Source organism: Pleurotus ostreatus, assembly GCF_014466165.1.
Source record: "Pleurotus ostreatus strain PC9 chromosome Unknown scaffold_7, whole genome shotgun sequence".
NCBI classification, from domain to species: domain Eukaryota; kingdom Fungi; phylum Basidiomycota; class Agaricomycetes; order Agaricales; family Pleurotaceae; genus Pleurotus; species Pleurotus ostreatus.
In genome coordinates this window covers 2,459,922-2,480,717 of record NW_023503162.1, presented here as the reverse complement: position 1 = coordinate 2,480,717, position 20,796 = coordinate 2,459,922, and the positions used below count along the sequence as shown (strand labels likewise).

Below are 20,796 nucleotides of genomic sequence, written 5' to 3'. Positions count from 1 at the left end.
CCGCCAGCCACAGCCCGAAACGTCGCTATTGATCCAATCGTCGTGAAGGCGACTCTGCTCGGCGCGTGATCAATTTGTGTATTACTATCGTTCACAAGGAACTGCTGCTTCTCTTCCCAAGCACGAATGTGAAGCAAGAAGCGCGCGACTAGGAGGCAGGAGAGTCTGCGTGGGTTCAGGGACAATTAGCCAGACGAGCTGGTGTGAAATGGGAGTACGAACGGAAGTGTGAATGCGTTGAGCATTCGTTGGATGAAGCCCGCCTGAAAATGGGTATATAAACTGTCGACTGATGGTGAGGAACAACATCTCACGGGTGCTTCCTAAGGACACCACAGTGAGTAATGGGCATGATTGAATCACAAAGCGAACGGGGACGTACTACATTTAGTACAACTGTTGCGGTAGTGAAGATTGAGATGATACTATAGCTATCCATCAGAAAGCGTCGGGTTCCGAGGATGACAACCACGCGCACCTGAAATACAACACATCTGAATCCCACAGTATTCCGTTATGATCAGGGAAGTAGCGGTAAATGGAAGATGAATGGCTACCTTGCTCGAGGACGACGGCGATGAGCCTTCGACGACTTTCCCTTTTCCCCAAGGGCCCATATTGTTTCGTCTGGATCATGTGGGCAATGGTTAGGATCGCGGCGGAGGATTCGAAGACAACGACTAAGATATGGAGTAAAAGGTGCGCTAAGAGACCCTGTTGAGATCCTGTAACGTCTGCGTGGGGAGCAACGGCCTACTGCTAAGGGATAGTTGGTTGATTAGACAAACTCCAAGTATTCAGAGGTTACTACTTACATGGCAACACCCGTATCCCCATCACAGGTGTTCGTTGGAATATGGGCCTTTGAAAAAAGCGGATCATCATCAGCTGCGAACGGAAACGAAGTGAGGTGCGCACGATATCAAGACCGACACAAACAGCCCCAAGCGTGCCTAGGTATACGAGGACGCAACGACGCAGGGCATAGCCATGTAGTGCGTACAGAGCGGCGGTTCTTCCAGTGAGCGTAACTACAATAACCCCCTTGTTAGTTGAACCTTCATGTACTTCGCGACGTAGAGGGTGCATACCGATCACAGCCGCTCTACCCAGCACACTCAGCGCGCTGATGATTTTGTACCAAGTGTCGCAGCTAATTTTGACAAAGTTCGAAGTTACCGTTAACGGTGAGAAGTTGATGATTCCAAAAATGCTGACTATGAAGGTATTTGTCAGATCGATACATCATATCAAAGTGTGAGTGACACGGAAGACCAATGATGTGGGGGTGGGGAAGGAAATGTAAGGACGTTGTGCGTACCCCTTGTTCCAGTTTGCCTGCGCTGGCAAGGAGGAAGAGAACGTTACCCAGAAGGGCGTACCGACAGGAGATATAGAGGAAGGTAGATAAGCAGAGTTTCCGCCCCCATACGTGTTTGATTTCCAGTGGTAGCGTCAACGCGTAATCGTAGTAGATCAGGGCTAGAAGCGAGAGTTTAGTGTCAAACATTTCTCTCAGATTTATTGAGTGGTGATCACCGATGCTAGCATAAGAAATGCTGAATCCGAGGTCCCTGCGTAGTACAAGTGAGTACCGTCATATGATATGTACGGGACAGTGTCCGACGCGTACATGGCAATTGTCGTGAGACCTGCAATAAACGTAGGGTCTCTTCTCTGAAGTCAACGACGGGGGGAGAGCATGAGGGCGAGGGGAGGCAGATAGATAATAGGAGCAACTTTATATGACATTCGTTGCATTATACTGTTATCTATCACGATGATGCTTGCATGGGATGATCGATAGATCTTTCATATATTGCATCAGGAGAACACGGGAACCGTCGTGTCTATAACGTTCGGTGCCTCGGGCTGAAGTGCGGTCTAGGTGTGGCTCTGCGACTCTAAAAAGATGTTTCGGAAAAAGGAGCCTTAACAGAAGTACTGAGAGCATAGTGCCACCAATATCGCATCGCCTCAGAGAATAACCTGTGTGTTGTCTTCAAGGTCAGCTATTCATGCTATTTATAACCGTGTAGTACCTGGAACTCTGATATTCGGTTGATCACTATGTAAGATACCTTGTGAAAGGCGGTAAACAAGCCGTGGATATGCCAGGAGGAATGTCACTGAACCTTTGACCCATTGACGGTTATGCGCTGCTATGCAAACATCAACGCGTACTTTATCGGTGAGTGCAGAGTGTATTGAATCATAAACTTGGACCGCAAAGCTACTAGGAGCGAATCAAAAATCTGATCGCGAGAAGTTAATATCGTAGATGGATCCAGCCTAGAAGGGAACGAACGAACCCTAGTTTCACTACATCGGCTACCATGGGCCAATATGAGCGCTGATGCGGGAGTCGCATTGAACTCAACAACATCTCTGCGATCCTACAAGAAAAGTTGGGGTTGATGATTGTTGGAGAGAGGGCGGAGGTTTCAGGTCGACGGGGAAATTGCGGAATATGAGGCATCAGGCGCAATGAGGAGAGGAAGCGAAATGGAAGGTCGAACGATATCATGAGGCAGAGGCATTGAAATGGATGATACGCATTAAATGTTGGGAGATGGATGTACGCTTCGACACCGAACAGGGGCCTCCTTAAGGAGGTCAGGGGCTCCTGAACTAAGAAGAGTTTGCTCTCTGGAGTATTGGCGGACTACTTATCCTCTGAAGGACGCTCTAGCGCTCCATCCAGAGCATTTATCCTGGCCCTCTCTCCGTCTCCAAGTCCGCCCCAGACTTTGGTAACATCCTCGCGTCACCAATAACACAATGCTCCTTGAAAACTAGGTTACACCAGCCGGACAACTCCACACCTCCACTCCTCCAGAGCAATGCTCGTCATTACAATAACAATCAAGCATTTGCATCAAACCGCGAATAAGGAAGACGAGAAGGAAGGAGACATGGAGCGCATGATGGATGAGGCTATCAACCGTAAGCGTTGCGAGAGTAGACGGGGTAGGGGATGTGGATCCAAGGGTCGCACATATAGAGCCTGGCCAAACGCGAGAGAGTAAGGGACAAAGTCAATCACCAATCCCGAATGCAGACCCCGAGAAGGACTCACCCGAAGACATATACATTGTGTGAAAAAATGCCAAAAGAACTAGCACCAAACACAAACGACTGCGTCAACCTCGCCTCTGACGCTTATGCCTGGCTCCCCCACAACCACGTACACCGCGAACGTGCCTACCAGGCCCGAGAATCCGAATTGATACACTGCCTAGGTGCCGAAGCGACTGGAAGAAACCATTGAAGATGCTGAAGATGCATACGGTGACGCCCATGGTGTACGGAGGGAGAGCGAGGCCGTACAGGGACGTGGGCGTTGAGAAGAAGAGGGGATTTACTTCCGCAGGAATGGTCAGCGCAGGAATGGTCAGCGAATGCGAGGAAGGCGAGATTGATGAGAAAGGAGCGGGTTGAGGAGCGCTTTGGTTGAGTATGAAACGGAGGCTGTGGTGGAGGAGGGGGGCAGAGACGGCGGAAGGAGTCCGTTATAGGAGTGGGGAGAATTCTGACGCTGTATCATTGGACGCTTGTTAACGCTATAACGTTACTTAAGGCCTGAGGCATTGTAGGGACGTAGAATTGGCTCGGATGTTCCCGTTTGTCGCTCCGTGGATAGTTCTGCTCACGCTATCATAGAGAGCGCGAGAACTACGAGCCCAATCAACGAGACAAGTTACAACCTATTCAATCCGAGAGACGACCCCAATATACCGTAAGGCATTCTGTGGTGAAAAGTACGGAGTCCAGATGTATTCCTATTTTTGTGTCTCCCGATAAGGTGGAAATGCAAGAAATGAGTGTCCAGACGACTCGATAGCGCCAGCGTTTCCGTCTCATCACCGCCTGTTATCTCGGATTCGTGTACCGCGGTTGACGAACGAGAGGAGAATTGACGAGGAGAGTGTTTCAGCCCTTGGAGAAGGCATGCGATGAACTGGTGGAACAAAGGAGAGTGTTCAGTCGTCCGTGGACCACCTTCGAGGGTTATTCTGAGGACTCACGGAGGTGCTATCCAAAATGCTGATTTCGGCGCACCCGCTATCCAATCTCTCCACTCGGCCAAGGGGTTAACGTTTGAACTCCCATCGGCTTGACTCCTCAGCCTTGTAAACTCCTTCGAGAGATGCACTGCGGGTTAGAATGGGTTTAAAATGTGGCCATGCGGTCCGTACTGCGCAATGCCACCCTCAGACACGAAAACACATCGAGGCCCTGCGAAATTTCGTTGCGAGCTGCGAGAGGTGCATGGGCATCTAGGAGGTTTAGGTAAAGAATCAATTGATCGCAGTTCGCACTTCTCCGATCAACACGATCACGCACTTGATTCCGGACCGCCATGGTCGATAAAACCACAGCATCTGCGGGCACTTCCTCCTCGTCTTCCTCCCCAGAATGCCTCTTGAAGACAGTGTGGTCCACGGGCTGCCCAAAACCCCCTTGCCTCTTCGCCAGCTATTCATCGTATCTCTCCTCCAAGGCGCCGAACCGCTGACTTCGTCGATTATCTTCCCGTTCGTCAACCAGGCCGTACGCGAATCTGGCATTACGGGCGGCGACGAGACCAAGACGGGGTATTATGCCGGTGCTATCGTGAGTTGGGTGTATCCTTTCCTCACCTTTTGCGTTCTCATTCATCGCGAAATACTAGGAATCTGTATTCTTTGTCGCAGAATGTCTGACGGTCGTCTATTGGGGCCGTCTCTCAGATCGAATCGGTCGCAAGCCAGTGATGCTGATCGGCCTCGTGGGTCTGGCGATCTCCATGATCACATTCGGGCTCTCGAAGTCGTACTGGGTTCTGTTCCTTAGTAGATTCATACAAGGAATGTCGAACGGGAACATGGGTGCGTCCGCTGCATCGTACTCGACTACCCCTGGATTGTGATACTTTATGCACTAAGGCATGGCGAAGAACATCATCGCAGAGGTTTGTATTCATTCTCTTTCCCTCGCTCTCACCAATGAGTCGAATACACGGGAATAGATCACGGACGAAAGCAACATAGCCGACGCGTTCGCGTGTCTCCCTTTGATCTGGTCCATCGGGGGAACAGTCGGGTATGTTCAATACTCGAATTTCTTCGCATTGTGCATTGTAATAAGAATGCTAATGCTGTCACAGCCCAATCATCGGAGGCACCCTCTCTAACCCCGCGACATCCTACCCGTCTTCCGTCTTCGCGACCTGGCCTCTCTTCATCAAGCACCCGTACTTGCTGCCGTGCATGGTCGCCGCCATATACAGCTTGCTCAGCTTGACTGTCGGCTTGCTTTGGTTGCATGAGGTCGGTTTGTGTTTCGTGCAGTTTCAGCGTCCAGCGCCGATCGAAGCACCCGCTGATCTCGCTCTCATTGTACAGTCCCACCCCGGACTCGTATCGCGCGAAAAGCAGCTTTCTGGGGATGACTTCGAGTCTTCTGTTTACACAACGCGCGCAGGCGCTGCAATGCCGCACGACGCGCTAGTCACATCCGCTGACGCACCCTCAGAGTCGACGCCTCTCCTACCACCATCCCCGTCCTCCACCACCGTCTCGCTCCCCTCCTCCCTCTCTTCCTCCTCCACCACACTCTCCCACTCCCCCAGAACCCTCCTCAGCACCCCCCCGATCCGCTTCTCCCTCATCAACCTCGCATTCCTCGCCTTCGCCGACCAATCCTGCCAAGTAATCCTCCCCCTCGTCTTCTCGACCCCCACCTCCCTCTATGGCCTCGCACTCCGTCCATACGCTATCGGGGTGACACTCGGTGTCTTCGGTGTCCTCAATGGGCTCATACAGGTCTACGCCCTCGGGTGGCTGACGAGCCGCTTCGGCAGCACGAAGGTGTACCAGTGGGGTTTCGCGGGCCTGCTCGGTGCGTTCTCGATGTACGTCGCGGTCGGGGAGGCCGTCAGACTCAGAGGAGAGGTCGATACGCTCGTCTGGGCACTGGTGGTCGTGCTCCTCGCGTTCTTCTCGCAATACTATATGGCTTGGGGTACGTCCCTGATTCCGGCGTCCATTTAATTGCCGATTTGCCGATGTGTTTTGTACTCTTACTCACTGTTCGCGCGACCAGGATCTATATACCCGATCCTCGTATCTGCGTCCCCCGCCCCCTCGGCCCTCGCGACGCTCACAGCCCTCGGCCAGATCGCCACATCCACCACGCGCGCCGTCGCGCCCGCGTTCGCGTCCTCCCTGTTCGCATTCTCGATGCAGATGCGCGAGTACTATCGAGGCGATGAACACACCCCAAGTGGTGGTGGTGGTGGTGGTGGTAGTGGTGGTGGAAACGTGGGGGTGGGGGGATGGATTGCCGGGAATCTGGTGTACTGGGCGCTGCTGGCAGTCGTGTGCACGGGGATGTGGGTGTCTGGGAAGTTGCCTGGGTCGCGGGCGCTGGCGCCGCTGGGGGACTAAGGGGTCCTCGGTGGGGGATGTTCGCGCAGGGGGGTGTTATCCGGGGAGTGTGTTCTGGGACGAGTGACGTAGATAGGTGTTTTGTATACATGGATTTCAAGATGGGGTGAAATGGTCATGAGGTCATGAGGTGGATGTTGAACGTTGATGTCGAGGCTATTTCGTGGGTTTTTCCTGTGCTTGATCTTGATCCTCTTGCAGGTTACTAACACCGATCCGCGCAGAACACAGAACATACCGTTCTTCCCAAGTTGCTTAGAAGATGGGAGGTGCGAATTAGTGGTCGCGACGAGAAAGGAGTAGAAGTGGAAGTGGAAGCGAAACCTTTATCTGGAGCAACCAGCGACGCGAATGGCCGCGGCGAAGGCTTTGTTTGTAACGACGTATAGAAGAACGACAGAATCGAGGATATGGCACGAAGCCTCACCTGCTAAGTACGATTGCCACCTTATCGAGAGAATATGATCATGAATATGAGAGCACAGTGGTGCGTAGCGAGATGGGGTGGATAGCGAGATGGGGTGGAATCCCCACTAGGCGTTCTTTTGTTTTGCGTTTTTCGGTGCCTCTGGAGTCTGGATGGATGGCTGGATGGGGCAGGTCTCCAGCTCGAGCGGCCCCCGCGCTCCCTACAAATCCCCTAGGCCTTTCAAGAATCATCGATCAACGGTGGTCGTGGTCAGAGTGTTCCGGGTGTGCGAGGGCGAGGGCGAGGGCGAGGTAAGTTAAAGCAATACGACACCTGCGAACCCTGACTACGTTGGACATACATTTCAACTGATAATTATAATCAATAATCAATGTTGGTTGGTATTAGGTATACCGAAATCTTTCCCTTTCCCTTTCCCTTTCCCGTGCCCTGCCCTGCCCTGCCCTGCCCTACCCGATGGTATTCCATATTCCATACGAAGCGGGTGTATACGTACGACATGTCCTATCTTATGTCTTATGTCTTATGTCTTGTTGCTTCAATCGCCCCACGCCCATGCTCACCTATCCCGGATTCCCGTCTAGGATGAAAAATGAAAAACAACTCAACTTTGCAAGGAGACACCGATCTCGCTCTGGGACATACATCCCTGCCTATTCGGTTCTCGAGATTCCCACTTCAGTTTCCCGGATGTGTTTTATGTTCCAAAGAATAGCGCAAGCGCGAGGGCGGGGTTCCCAGATCTCTAGGTCGATTTTGTGGGTGGAATGTAGGAGTGTGAGTCTGGGTAGGAATGTACGGATATGGATATGGATATGGATACGGATATGGATATGGATAGGATACATAGATGCTATGGTGCTGTGCCTCGAGGGACTCCAGGAAAACGGAAAACGCAAAACGGAAGACGCGAAAACGCGAAATATGTAGATCCAATTCGGATTCCAGCGGCTGCCCGTCAGCGCTGAAGCAATGTGCTGCGCGGCGTCACACGTACCGCATCTACCGCATCCTCCTCCTCCCCCTCCTCCTTCTCCTCCTCCTCCTCATCATCATCCTCCACCACCACCTCATCATCCACCACCTCTCCCTCCTCCCGCAAAAAGGAAAAAGGAAAACGCGAAATATGTAGAACTTCCAATTCCAATCCCAGCGGCTGCCCGGCGCGGTCGACCGCTCTACATCACCACCTCCTCCTCCTCCTCCTCCTCCTCCCCCTCCTCCTCACCATCCTCCCCCTCATCCTCCTCATCCTCCTCCTCCTCCACACCGAGCTTGCTAGGCTTCCCGGGTTCGGAATCGCTGCCCTGGAACGTATCGGAGTCGCTGATATTAATATGGAGGACGTGGGCAGCGCTGCACCCCGTGGACGCTGTGGACGCGCTGGACAATGTGGACGCGCTCGACGCGCTGGACGTGCAGCTCCCCGGGCTCACGTCGGAGTACTCCGCCGCTCCGCTATCGTCATCCTCACCGCCATCGTTGATGTTGGCGTCATTGTTGGTGTTGGTGTCATCGTCGTTGTTGGTGTGCGCAGTTTTACCACCCCGTCGCGTATCCCCTCCCCCTCCCGCTGCCCGCCCCCTCTGCGCTGTGGAGTGGATGCGCGTTGGGGTGTGGATGCGCCGTGGGGCGTGGATGTGGGGAGCAATCCGAGGCTCCAGCGGTGCGTCTTGCTGAGCAGGCCCGGCGGGACGGGCGGCTCGTCGCCGTCGGAGTCGGCGAGGAGGGCGGAGGCGGTGGGCGAGAGCGGGTGTGGGTGTGAGTGGGGGTGTTGGTGGGGGAGTTGGTGTTGGTGCTGGTGTTGGGTCTGGTAGCCCGAATGTGTGTTCGAAATCGAAATCGAAATCGAGTGGGCGTGGTGGTGGTGGTTTTGGTGCCGCTGGGTGTGAGCATGGGGATGCGGGGTGGTATTAGAGCGTTGGTACTGGTGTTGGTGCTGATGCTGCGAGTGCGTGCTCGTGTGCGTGTTCGAATGGTGGTGAGAATGGGACTGCGAGTGAGCATGGGGATGGGGAGGGGGAGGGGAGGTGCGCGTATGCGTATGCGTATGCGTATGGGAGGACTTCGCGGGTGCAAAAGGGAGGGTGCGCGGCGGTGATTGGGTTATGAGATGGTTTGAGTGAGGGTGGGGTGCGCGGGGTGCGTGGGGTGCGTGGGGGTGCGCGGTGTGGGGGACGTGGACGGGGATGGGGATGGGGTGCGTAGCATGGCGCGATATGACGGGGCCGCGCGGGTGCGGGTGCTGCTGGAGTGGATGGTGTGGATGGTGTTGATGCTGATGTTGATGTTGATGTTGATGGACACGAGCTGGCGACGGCGCCGCGGATGACCCGCACAACGGCGGAGTCGACTCCGATGACGAGCCTGACGACGAGGAATGCGACAATATTAATCCCGGGGTGGCGAGCCTGCCACCGCCACCGCCACTCCCACCGCCACTGCTCTCGCTTGTATTATTATACTCATACAGGCCCGGGAGCGGGGGCGTGTCGGGGAAGGGGTACTCGAAGCGCGGGATGTCGGTGTCGAGGGCGAAGGGCGTGCCGACGATGGTGGCGGAGGGGGAGTGCAGTGTGAGGCTGGCGAGGCCGGGCATGGGGATGGGGCTCGAGGGTGCCGGTGAAAGGTCGAGCGGCGGGGACGGGGAGGCGGGCTGGATAGTGGTGATTAGCTGGTGTTATGGATACGTGGACGGGAGGGGGGGTTGGCAGGAGGCAGGAGATCTGGGGTACGAGGGGTACGAGGAGGACGGGAGGGGGACGTACTGGGGTAGTGGGAGCCGTGCTGCGACAGGATGAAGGTTTTGCAGGCTCTGGGAGGATGACGCGCATAGCGATGGTGGTGGCACGATCGAGCCGCTCCACATTTGCTTTATCATTCTCTTTTGCTTCCGATCTCCCATCATCGTATACATCACTCGTGCTGCGGCTCATCTCTTATGCGATTATACGCGGATGGAGGAATGAGAGAGCAAGGAGGAGGAGGGAGGAGGAAGTGAAGGGAAAGATGGGAAGAGGTGGTGGATGTAAATCGTGGCTCTGGGAAATATGGCAGAAGATCGAGGAAGTGGAAGAAAAGAAGCCTGTGGAATGTTCAGCTCGTCTCGGATCCGAGTTTGGTAAGCACTCTCCCGGAACATATTGCTTATCATCACTTTTACGTTCGTTGACTGACACCTTTGAGTTATACTAGAGCACCTTGCCGTCGCTACATTTGCGCTACATTTGCGGTGACTCCACTTTCCGCGTACGACCGCACTCTCATCCGCACAAACGTGTAGCGCTGTAGCGCTCAACACTGTACCAAGAGGACCTTTCCATTTGCCCAACATGATCGCGGCCCTCGTCTCCCACCCGTGCGTGCACACATTTACGAACCTTCGCTCCTGTTGATCCCTGGTATCCTTGAGGAGCGGGTTATGCCCTCTACTGTCTGTCTCCCACTCACTACGCCCTCCTTGCATCTCACTCGCTGCTACACGCTCCACTGCGTTACGACTCCACGCCTACGAGCGTCGAAAACCGAATTTCGCCCCGCCCGTTTATGCAAGCTACGAATCAACTTCCTCAAGAGTTCGTCGAGAAGCTTTCTTGGAATCCTCGCACTGGGAAGTTGGTAAGCACCCCCTCGGAGCACGTAATTTTTCTCGACGAAAGCCGTGTAGTCAGGCGTCTAGACACGCAGGAGCCGAACCCAACGAGCGAAATATCTGTCTTTCCTCTTCTCGTAACATCGCATCCCACCACGCCCATCCAACGAGTCCGCACATTCGGAAACACTCCCACTTATATAATATATGATATATGTATGCACATATCGTAAGTATTAACTATTGTCTGCGCCTCGCATCTCTACTCTACGGGCGGATTGACCATGTGCCGAGTCCAGTCTCCCAAGTAGTTCCAACTTCCGTACGAGACCATCGACCATTGACCATCGACCCTAACAACGACTAGAGAATAGACAAACGGTTACCAAGTCGTTGCATGCGAAAACTCGAAACGTGGACGCGATCGAGAGCAGTGAGCAGTGAGCACTGATGCTGCGGACGCCGGAAACCCATCAGGCTAACCGCGTTCCTTGCTCCACGCCCCTTGTCCCTTGTCCTTTGGTGCGTCTGGTCCATCGGCAACGATTTCTTGGAGTATTTATATTAACTACGACGATGGGTGGTTGCGAAAAGATAGGGTTCGCCGTACCGGGACCATAGGCGCCCGGAGTTTTGGACGTCCGAGTCAACGACCTGTTATGGTTATGCTGATACCGCAATCTTTCCCGTTCTCTCCGCCCAATGGTCCAAAATATGAAGCGGGTGTACGGCACGTCTTTTCTTCGATTGCCCCATGCTCACTGCTCACCTCTCGTCTAGGATGAAAAAAGCAACTCTGCAAGAAGACACCGATCCCGCTCTGGACATACACCATACACCCCTGCCTGCTCGGTTCTCGAGCCCCCACTTCCTGCCCCCGATGTTTCACCTCGGGAGGGCTGTCGGCGAAGACGAAGACGAACTGCTCGAACTTGTCAAAAACAAAATAACAAAAAGGAATTTCCGGTTTCCCGAACTCGTGTTGTATTCTTATATCCTGAATGAAGAATGAAGAATGAAGAATGAAGAATGAAGAATGAAGAATGAAGAAGACCGCACGGGCGCGCCGATTTGTATTTGTATTTGTATTTGGGAGGCGATCTTCGGTATCATGTATGCATCGACGGTGTTATTGAGGAGTTCAAGATTCGATATCGCCGAGGAGCTGCACTGCACGGGTGTGTCCGGGTCTCGGAGGTCCTGCGGCGCGACGGCGGCATGCATCTATGATCTAGCGTTATGCGTTATGCGTTATGCGGAGGCACCAACAGGATTGGCTGGCGTCCTCCGTCCTCCGACCTCAACCCGGCGCGATCGGGCAGATTGCGGAGAGATTCTTCAATCTTCAATCTTCAACGGTGAACAACCTCAATCCTCAATGGCATTTGGACCCGTGGACCCGTGGTACGGGCAGTGGAGGCATAAGCGTGCGTATATTGTATATTGTATATTGTATATCATATTCGCCGATCATTGTCATTGTGTGTCTTTAGCTTTAGCTTTAGCTGAATCTGCGTCATGATGGTGGGACAGTTCCTCGCGTCCTTTCCCCAGCGAAGCTGGAGAGTGGGCGGTTAGAATGAAGGCGCGAGGAGCTGCCTTGGAGAAGGTGAAGGACGTTCGTATACATATCCCACATGCCAGCATGATCCCCGTCCCACGCTATGTCCGTCCTTTCTCCGCGAATGTACGAAATCTCAGCGGATACACGTCGTTGAGCGTTGAGTAGGCGGCCGCTTTGAACGTTAGTAGGATTTTTATTCTGTGCGCGCCTTAGACCCTGTCAGAGGGATTAAATCACGGTTAGGCGTACCGGATATGTGTCTTTGATTTTGATTTCACCGGCGGGTTCTAGGATTATTTGTCAGTTACGGGTCGTCAATGGGTCAATGGGCGAGAGAATCGTGCCAATCGCGACAGGTCCTCCTCCAGCTAGAACGATATCATTCGCGTCCTTGATAAAATCCTCTTTCGAACACCTTCGACAAATGGTAGGACACCATCCCTTGTAACTTGTTTCGGGAAACGCCAATAGCCCTTGAACGATGCGTCCCGTTGCAAGCACCAAGTATCGAACGCGATGGTCTTGCCATTCTCCAGAGTGGCGCGCTGCCTCCTTTTTAGTCGCCCTTTGGATCTTTGGATGGTAGCGACCTTTCCTTCGACGACAAATGTGCCAGTCCCGTCGACGAAGAGCTTGTTGTGTGATACGAGGGTGGAGAGTGGTCTCTTGCAAGTTGTCCCGATCCGAGTCACGAACCGGAGAGAGACTCAGACGGGCGGAATGAGTCAATGACTTGGAATGGTCGTGGGTTGACGAGGAAAATGTTATGGGTGGGCGCGGTGATCTTCGCCGACACTGTACGAGCGAGGGTGATGCCAGCGGCGCCGCCACCAACGATGATCATGTTATTGCAGTCATCGGATTTCTTCAAGTTGTGAGACATTTTGGTGGTATTGGTATGCCGTACTGAGGTTGTTTTCATACGCCCGCAATAAGTCTGTAGAGGAGAGTTTCTGCGAACGATGGTCTGTCAGCGTGTTGTCGCCGTCGAGGGTGCCGGGCTTGTGCGTCTTCCTTATGCTCTTGATCCTCTCCAGACTACTAATAACAATCCATACAGAACATAGCCTCCCGGCTCTGCTTGGGCCCATCGCTTAGCAGATGGGAGCTGGAGAGTATGGTATTAGTGATCATATCAGGATGGAAAGATTTGGGACAACGCGACTCGGATGACGAGCCTTTACATTCTGATAACGATGTGCGGGAGTATGGTCGAATCGATGTCGCGATAGGTAGCTTCGACTGCTACGATTGCTAGATTTTCTATCGAGAGAATACTTATGAGAGTCTCCCGCCTTCTCCCCTCGCTTTCACTCCCAATTGTCTACCACAATGGCACTGATACGGAAGATTGCCGACACCGAGAGGCACAAGATGCGTCGGCCTCATTCTCATTGAGCCGCGAATTACTCTAGCCTTACAACTCGCGTTCGAGTAGTAGCGAGGGCAGGACTGAGGCAAGCACCAATCTATTTTTGTGTGCTATTGGGTCCAGTCTCCCGCGATGCTATTATAGAATATGCGCCTGTGTTCATTCGTCTCGTTTAGGAGCAACCGTGCTTGATCTGTCCTTGGTCAACGCTCTGCGTGTAACGAGATAGACGACTAGACTTAGGAAAGACGATCAGTGAGTGCTTCTCTGTCTGCTTCCATATGTGCCGAAAGGTCTTAGGCCTGCCATATTCCACGCTGGCCTTCAGAGTGTACGGCCTCGCATCTCCGTAGAGGTGGTGGGAGCCGACAAAGGGACTGTGGCCCAATGAGAGTAACTGAACTCAAGCAACGAGGTCCTCGGGCTCCCCTCTAGTGAGTGCAACCTTCTTGGGACCTATTTGCAAAGAGGTCGTTCTTATCGGCTCCTACTTAACCAGGCGGCCCGCCCAGTACCTAAATCTGGAGTCGTTGAAACATATAAAAGGCGAGAAATATGGTGCTGGGATTCAGTATCCTCACCTTGTGAAGGGATAAAGGCAGTGCTTTCTGACTCTGCAAGATGCGCCTCTTGCACAAGCTCGCATTTCTTGTAGCCGTCGTCGCCGTGGCGGTCAACGGCAACCCAGTCACTCAGCCCGAGGTAATGCAGTTTGACAACGTTGTGAACTACAAGACGCTTACATAGTTGTAGGCATCTGTGGCCGACGAGGTGAGCAAACACTGCAAACACCGCCAGGAAAGTGACTGACGAACTTCTGCCCACCTCTAGACTGGCCACATAGTCCCCAAGATCATAAGCATCAAGGAGCTGAGGAATTGGATTCGCACGACCAAGGGCGAGTTCAAGTTCATTGGGGAGAAGTTCGATCTCGAAGACAACCCCCTCGCAAGTCGCGACACCGAGTTCACAACAGTCACATTCTGCAGCAATCGTGACGGAGGGGACTGCAACCCTCCTTGCACCACTTTCTCGGGCTCCAACGCCTGCTTAAGCACACCGAACACCAACTGTCTTGTGGCGACAACGGATGTCCTGTTTTGTGGCAGCCCTGGGTGCGGCGGAATTTGCAACTCGTTCAACTCCTGTGGGACGAGACTCAACAACAACTTCTGCTTCACTCCGAGTACGCAGTCGATTCGTGTGCCTTGAAAGGTTGGAGCTGGGCTGTAGCGGGTGGCGGAGGGAAGGAATGAAATATAGGGACGAACGGGGAGTCGGGCCTGAAATAATGTACTTGTATCATTGATTTGTTAGGTCTCTTTAGTGATAGGAGCGTTCGTGAACTACTTGTTTTCTGTCGTGATTGGTCGTTTGACGAAGCCAGGTCTCAAGCAGTGAATGCCGCGCGTTCACCGAGTATCCACGACGTGTTACGAAGAGGTGATGGCATTGCCCCAATTTCTTTTCCTTTCCGCACAGAGACCTATCGAGGGGTGTCAAATGGGAACATGCGTAGCAGCGTACGTCCATCAAGTTTTTTTTTACTATCTCGTGGATTGGCGTGTTGAAATTTCCGTGTTGCGAGTATCTACAACATGGAGTGCGTAGCGCTGATACAGGGAGTTACAAAATCTAGCCCTCTTACTTGTGTATTTCTCAACATTGGGCCTTCACTTGTTCCCCGCGTAATGCCTCTGGTCCGGCAACTTCCTCGATGTCCAAATCCCTAGTCCAACGACGCCCAGAAGCACAAAGTACACCAAATTACCTGCCCCCCAGCCCGCCCATCCAATCCACTCACCATCATCACACCCGGTATCCCCACCTTCACTAGGATCGCAGCGGTGATTATGGGTACGATAATACTCGCGCATCTGCATCGAGAACGCAAAGAGCGACGATGCAAAAGAGGGTGCCACGGAACGCATGGTGGACGTTGCCATCTGACCAAGGGCCGTTATAGTTGCGAGCGTCGACGGTGTAGGCGATGTCGCTATGAGGATCGGGTAGATACACCCTGGAAGGAAATTTACGTCAGGCGCCGGAAACCAAACTAAAGGAGATGCGAAGAACTCACCCCATGCCATGGAGTATTGCGCCATAGATGTCAGAAGTATCACAATCAAACCCCACACTACTCGATCCACCTCACCTCTGATCCGCACGCCGTCCCCGATCGCAACATACCCCAGAAAGACTCCGGTCAATCCCACACCAAATGCGAAACGGTGCACTGCCTTGAAGCCAAACCTCCTCGTCAGCAACGGCAGAACGAGTATTTGGTAAAGGCCGTTGAGGAGGCCGAAAACGCCCAGAGTGACCCCAATCGTATACGGAGGGAAGGCGAGTCCGTAGAGGGACATTGGAGTGGAAAAGGACAGCGGGAGGATGACCTGGGTGGATTGGTCGGCGAAGGCAAGAAAGGCGAGGTTGATGAGTGAAAAGAGAATCGAAGGGGTGTAGAGAAGGGTCTTGATTGAATACGAGGGGGAGGAGGGGTGCGAAGAGGAGGAAGAGGAAGGGGCGAGAGAAGAAGAGGAAGGAGAAGAGGTTAGAAGAGGAGTCGACTCTGATGGCAGTACGGAGTGCGTCGTCGAGCCGTCCTTGATCGACTGAGCAAGCTTTTCGCGCGATATGATATCAGGGTGGGTCTATATGTAAGAAAGGTTAGCATTTCACTGTAACGAAGCATGATATACAAGCGAGACGGAGAAACGGGGAGGATTGACAGGGCCAGCGATAAACCGATCGTCGAGTGAAATCATGCACAACTGGCCAAATCACCTCACGACACTGCAAATCAACAAGCTCACCTCATCCAACCAAAACCAGCCGATAGCTAAACAAGTCAAGCTATATCCGGCGGCCACCATACACGGGAGTAAATACGGATTGTTCACGAAGAGCGGCCAGGAGGCAAAGATGGAGGAGGGGTAAGTGGATGATGGGTTGGACAGGGTACCGCCAATGATTGGGCTATAGGGTGGATGGGCGAAGTGTTAGTGCGCTAAAATCGAAAGCAGGGGATATTGGAACGTACCCAACCGTCCCCCCAACTGACCAGATCAGAGGCATCCACGCGAAAGCATCAGCTATATTTGTTTCGTCTGTGATCTGGTGTACATTTGTTAAGTTTGAAATTTGCGATACAGGCGGGGAACTCGGACTCGGGGAGTGGGAAGCTATAACTAACCTCAGCCATGATATTCTTCGTCATTCCTAGAGTCGCGCCCCAGAAGAATCAATCAGTTATTAGCTTCTGATGCGAGAAGTGAGGAGACACGATACGCACCCATGTTTCCGTTCGACATCCCTTGAATGAATCTACTAATCAGGAGAAGCCAGTATGATTTTGAGAGCCCGAATGTAATCATAGAGGTAGCGAGGCCTACAAGGCCTATTAACATGACTGGTTTGCGACCGATGCGGTCCGAGAGACGACCCCAATGAACGACTGTCAGGCATTCTGCAATGAAGAATATGGATTCCTGATCTCCGTGACTACATGAGAACTTGCAATCCTGAACGCAATGTCTGACTCACGATGGCTCCAGCATAGTAGCCTGTTTTGGTCTCATCACCACCCGTGATGCCAGATTCGCGTACCGCCTGGTTGACGAACGGGAAGATAATTGAAGATGTGAGCGGCTCAGAGCCTTGGAGAAGGGATACGATGAATAATTGGCGGTACGGAAGGGGGGTTTTGCCTGTTCTGGGTGGACCATCTTCGAGGGCGGGCATGGTAAATGATGGTGAAGAAGGAAGAGGAAGAATGCCATCTTCCAGAAGACACTCAGATTATAAGGACGCGACTGAACCTGAATAGTTATAAGCGTTTGGATATATTCGTTGATGAACATTTGTCTTGCATCCATGTGGTCGCGGGTGAATACCGCTGAGATCGGCTGATCAATCACTCATTTTGCACTCATTGAATCATTGTGCATCTAGGGTTGTCGCTACTGCAAGTTGCTGGCAGGTCAATCACATCCGAACATATTCTCACACCGCTGACTAGACCTGATTCTCAGCGTTCCTCGGATGCACATGAAGAACGTTTGTATGTGCGTTACGCACCTTGATCGCGTCAAGGTTGATCGGGTATTGATGGCTAGCGGCGATGTAGGGGAAGCAGTTCATCAAAGAAATTTGGGAGTGATGTGTATCTGACCATTTGAGGAGAGGTCCTCAATGGCGGTTATAGGAGACGCGGAGACGTGGTCACAAACTTGTCCGGGAGGTAGGCCACATTTGACGTGGGGGGAGATGTGACGCGCCGAATGTTTGAGCTCTAGTTCAGGAGAGAAAAACATGAACTTCTTTGCCGCTGCGTAGGCTACTTACAGTAGAACTCACTTCGCACACCGTGTTGCATAAGCGCTCCACTCCGGGGTGATCGTCTTGCTACCAATGCGTAACAGTCGAGGCTATCTCGGAGACATGCTAATCATAGCTCTTGTGCATCATGATGCCTTGCGCCGCCCGGAGCGTTGAGGAGGCGAAAAGATAGAAACTGACCGAGGAGCGAAATAGAGAAGTGGTTCGACTTGAAGTCCAACTGAATGTAAGGACGTCCGGGATTTGGTGCTAGCGGCCTTCTACATGACTTTTGCTTCAGGTACGCTGCACACCTGGGGTGCTGGAAATTGGCCGAGGAAAAATAGAAGGTAGACTCTGAGTGGGATAAGAGAAAGTTGTGACTGTGAGAAAGGGTGTACACCGGCATCACGGCTAGGGTCTTGCTCACTCAGGATGCGACCGAGACACAACTTGCGATCCTCGTTAATGCTGCTTCATGATACAGAAAGATTCTCTTCGAGGGCGACGCACGCTGCGCAGACCCTATGCCGCTACGTCGGAATTGAAAGACTTTGACCATGTGTCTGGACTGTTCACTGTTGGCGTCCTGGAAGCAGACGACAAAGCAAATGATGGGAAGGCCGCAACGGCGACGAGGGGGCGAATTGCGCCAGAACTATGTGCGTAGCTTATGCCTTAACCTCAAGTGCGTATGCTGAAGTCTCTTGTGACAAGCCCTTCAGAGATCGAGCCGGCAAAGAGTCGACTGCCAGGCGAGTCAGCAGTCAAGCGACTCAAGCCTAGGACGCGAAGGGTCTGGAAGCGTTGGTAGTATTCATACGGCGGGATCACATCCGCTCCCCTTGGTTTTACCCGTTTCCTGATCTCCATCGACGCTTCATCAGCTGATAGCGAAGCGAGCTTGGTGGCATAGACACTGTTTGTGGTGTTCAAGCAATCTGCTGCTTCCCGACCCAGTAGAAAGTCAGGTCGGCCCCAAGGAGAGTGTACCACCCCGTACGGCACACGGCGAAGGCCTCTGCGAAAGTCTCAATAAATCTTCGCTGGTAAATGGAGGAAAAAATACGAGCTTTCTGCCGAGTATGCCTCCCCATGGTAGAACTTGGAGCCAAATTTTCCCCGAAGCGTCGAAGGAGCGTAGGCGATGCTTGCCAGTACCACACATTTCGATGGAAACACACCACCGTTGGACATGACAGGGAAACTTTGGCTTATGATGTTATTACAGCCGCACGAATTCAGCATAGTAGAGATATACCATGGTTCTTCGTAGCCGTTCGACCACAAGGGAAAGGGACCGGCTGTCTGGACTTACGCTTCGGTGCCGTGGTAGACGACGCGACTCCTTGTACTAACAGTTCTGGTTGGGGAACACGCTTCATCAGATAGGCGCTGGCCAAACCTTCAGTTCTGCTAGACAATAATGAGAGTAAGCCGGATAATCATAGGCCGAAAGGGTTCTGATACTTTACCTCGTCTCCCATTCGTTTCGCTGATACAAAGTATTGCAGAATTCTCGACTATGGTCTTTACGTTTCGCAATTTACAATGTAAGTATATGTTCCCTCAGACGAGCGGCTTGTACTTACTCAGGTTGCGGCTGACTCCTTGCAGAGCATCGTGTAGTGACGAACGGAATGAATTCATCAAGGATGGCTCGAACTCATCGAGGGGTGTAAGTATCCGTTCCCTCAGAGGAAGTGGTAGATGCTCACTCTCAAAGTGTATTATAGCGTGTCGGTATAATACGCACGACCTTAACAGATGGTGGGTGCTAGCAATGAACGAGAATCGACGGTGGCTAAACGAGATGTAAATGTTGAGTGGCATCACGTGAGTCTGTGCAGTGCACTTCGCTGCATTTCGCTGCACTTCACTCTTTAAGTCAGTCGCTAACAACGAAAATCACCTCTAGGTCGCAGAAGAGGGGAAAGCGCATCATTTTACCGTCTCCAGAAATGGCACGGTTACTCAAGACGCCTCCCGAGGTCTTGCTCCGCATTGCGGAGTATTTGCCCAAGCAACGCGACTGCTTAGCGCTGTCCCTAGTCTCGCGCAACTTGCGTGGCGTGGGCGAACAATGCCTCTACTCCGATGTCGTGCTTCGCCTGAAGCGCGATGCAGCTACGGACAATCAAGTAGAATCATTCTACCACGCTATCGCGGCAAACAAGGACAGACGCGACTGGGTTCGCAGCTTGTCTGTTATTGTCCTCGGGCGCAACTTTACGTTGAGGGAGCGCAAGCTGATCTCTCGAATAATGCGCATGCTCCCTCGCTTGGTTAACTTCACTTTCGAGTACCCCTTCGCGGATGCATTCAACGGCAATCCTTTCAACCTACGCCCTCATCTCAACCATGCCATGCCACCCGCGTCATCTCTTCGCAGATTCACGTGGCTCAATGCGGAAATACTCGACGCGACTTCATTCAGATCGTTCCTTGCCTACCATTGCAACATCACACATCTTGCGTTCAACGAAGACCGCTTCGTGGTACCCAAAATAGGTCGTAATTTATTGCCAAATTTGGAAAGTCTTCAAGCGCCCATCAACACGATCCTACGGATGCTCCCCAGACGACGAATCCAGCGGATCAGAACAACGATTAATCTTAGAACACAACCGGGCTGGCAGACGATGAAATACAGGGAGCTCCGAAACATTCGGGTCCTGTCGTACGCTGTCTACGGGGGTGCCAAAGCTCTTGAACTGTTCGAATCCCTTGTTCGACAGATGGTCAACTTGGAGTTCGTCGAAGTACAGGTAAATGATCGCCCGCATTGGCCTCTCACTTCCATCCTCACGTATCTTGTAGGATGAATCGGCTATTAGGCCCTCGACCCTGAGAAACACGAAAGTCAGATTCCTCCGCGTGCGTAATGTACGTGAAGAGTTCCTCGTCAAGTCGTTTTTCGATAGACTGCCGTCGTTGGAGTGCATCGATATTCAATCTATTAATCTACCGGGGCGGGTGTCTCAGAGGTTCCAAAGAGACTGCGGACCACCTCGCACCATCACATGGGGCTGCAGGCCCAACGAGGAATGGCTCCATGATTGGAGGGACGGGGTGACTGAACTTTGA

General features: G+C 52.7%; 7 protein-coding genes across 7 annotated transcripts; 4 read left to right on the top strand and 3 right to left on the bottom strand.

Annotated features, from left to right (window-relative positions):
• Positions 1 to 4,419: 4,419 nt before the first annotated feature.
• PC9H_010100 (uncharacterized protein) lies at positions 4,420 to 6,256 on the top strand (the record flags this gene model as incomplete). The annotated part of the gene is made up of 7 exons (XM_036779594.1): positions 4,420 to 4,617; positions 4,676 to 4,871; positions 4,929 to 4,954; positions 5,012 to 5,085; positions 5,150 to 5,312; positions 5,421 to 6,025; positions 6,088 to 6,256. The coding sequence occupies 7 exons, from the start codon at positions 4,420 to 4,422 to the stop codon at positions 6,254 to 6,256; spliced, it is 1,431 nt and encodes a 476-aa protein (XP_036628983.1).
• Positions 6,257 to 8,039: 1,783 nt separating this feature from the next.
• Positions 8,040 to 8,868, bottom strand: PC9H_010099 (uncharacterized protein; the record flags this gene model as incomplete). Its single annotated transcript, XM_036779593.1, has 2 exons — positions 8,040 to 8,743; positions 8,790 to 8,868. The coding sequence occupies 2 exons, from the start codon at positions 8,866 to 8,868 to the stop codon at positions 8,040 to 8,042; spliced, it is 783 nt and encodes a 260-aa protein (XP_036628982.1).
• A 212-nt stretch (positions 8,869 to 9,080) lies between these two features.
• On the top strand, positions 9,081 to 9,662 carry PC9H_010098 (uncharacterized protein; the record flags this gene model as incomplete). Its single annotated transcript, XM_036779592.1, has 2 exons — positions 9,081 to 9,097; positions 9,335 to 9,662. 2 exons carry the CDS (start codon positions 9,081 to 9,083, stop codon positions 9,660 to 9,662), a joined length of 345 nt encoding a protein of 114 aa, XP_036628981.1.
• Positions 9,663 to 11,969: 2,307 nt separating this feature from the next.
• Positions 11,970 to 12,900, bottom strand: PC9H_010097 (uncharacterized protein; the record flags this gene model as incomplete). Its single annotated transcript, XM_036779591.1, has 3 exons — positions 11,970 to 12,215; positions 12,267 to 12,304; positions 12,714 to 12,900. The coding sequence occupies 3 exons, from the start codon at positions 12,898 to 12,900 to the stop codon at positions 11,970 to 11,972; spliced, it is 471 nt and encodes a 156-aa protein (XP_036628980.1).
• A 1,110-nt stretch (positions 12,901 to 14,010) lies between these two features.
• Positions 14,011 to 14,601, top strand: PC9H_010096 (uncharacterized protein; the record flags this gene model as incomplete). The annotated part of the gene is made up of 3 exons (XM_036779590.1): positions 14,011 to 14,091; positions 14,143 to 14,160; positions 14,221 to 14,601. The coding sequence occupies 3 exons, from the start codon at positions 14,011 to 14,013 to the stop codon at positions 14,599 to 14,601; spliced, it is 480 nt and encodes a 159-aa protein (XP_036628979.1).
• A 461-nt stretch (positions 14,602 to 15,062) lies between these two features.
• Positions 15,063 to 17,133, bottom strand: PC9H_010095 (uncharacterized protein; the record flags this gene model as incomplete). Its single annotated transcript, XM_036779589.1, has 7 exons — positions 15,063 to 15,409; positions 15,470 to 16,043; positions 16,206 to 16,368; positions 16,433 to 16,506; positions 16,586 to 16,611; positions 16,685 to 16,880; positions 16,936 to 17,133. 7 exons carry the CDS (start codon positions 17,131 to 17,133, stop codon positions 15,063 to 15,065), a joined length of 1,578 nt encoding a protein of 525 aa, XP_036628978.1.
• A 2,537-nt stretch (positions 17,134 to 19,670) lies between these two features.
• PC9H_010094 (uncharacterized protein) lies at positions 19,671 to 20,796 on the top strand (the record flags this gene model as incomplete). Its single annotated transcript, XM_036779588.1, has 2 exons — positions 19,671 to 20,477; positions 20,530 to 20,796. The coding sequence occupies 2 exons, from the start codon at positions 19,671 to 19,673 to the stop codon at positions 20,794 to 20,796; spliced, it is 1,074 nt and encodes a 357-aa protein (XP_036628977.1).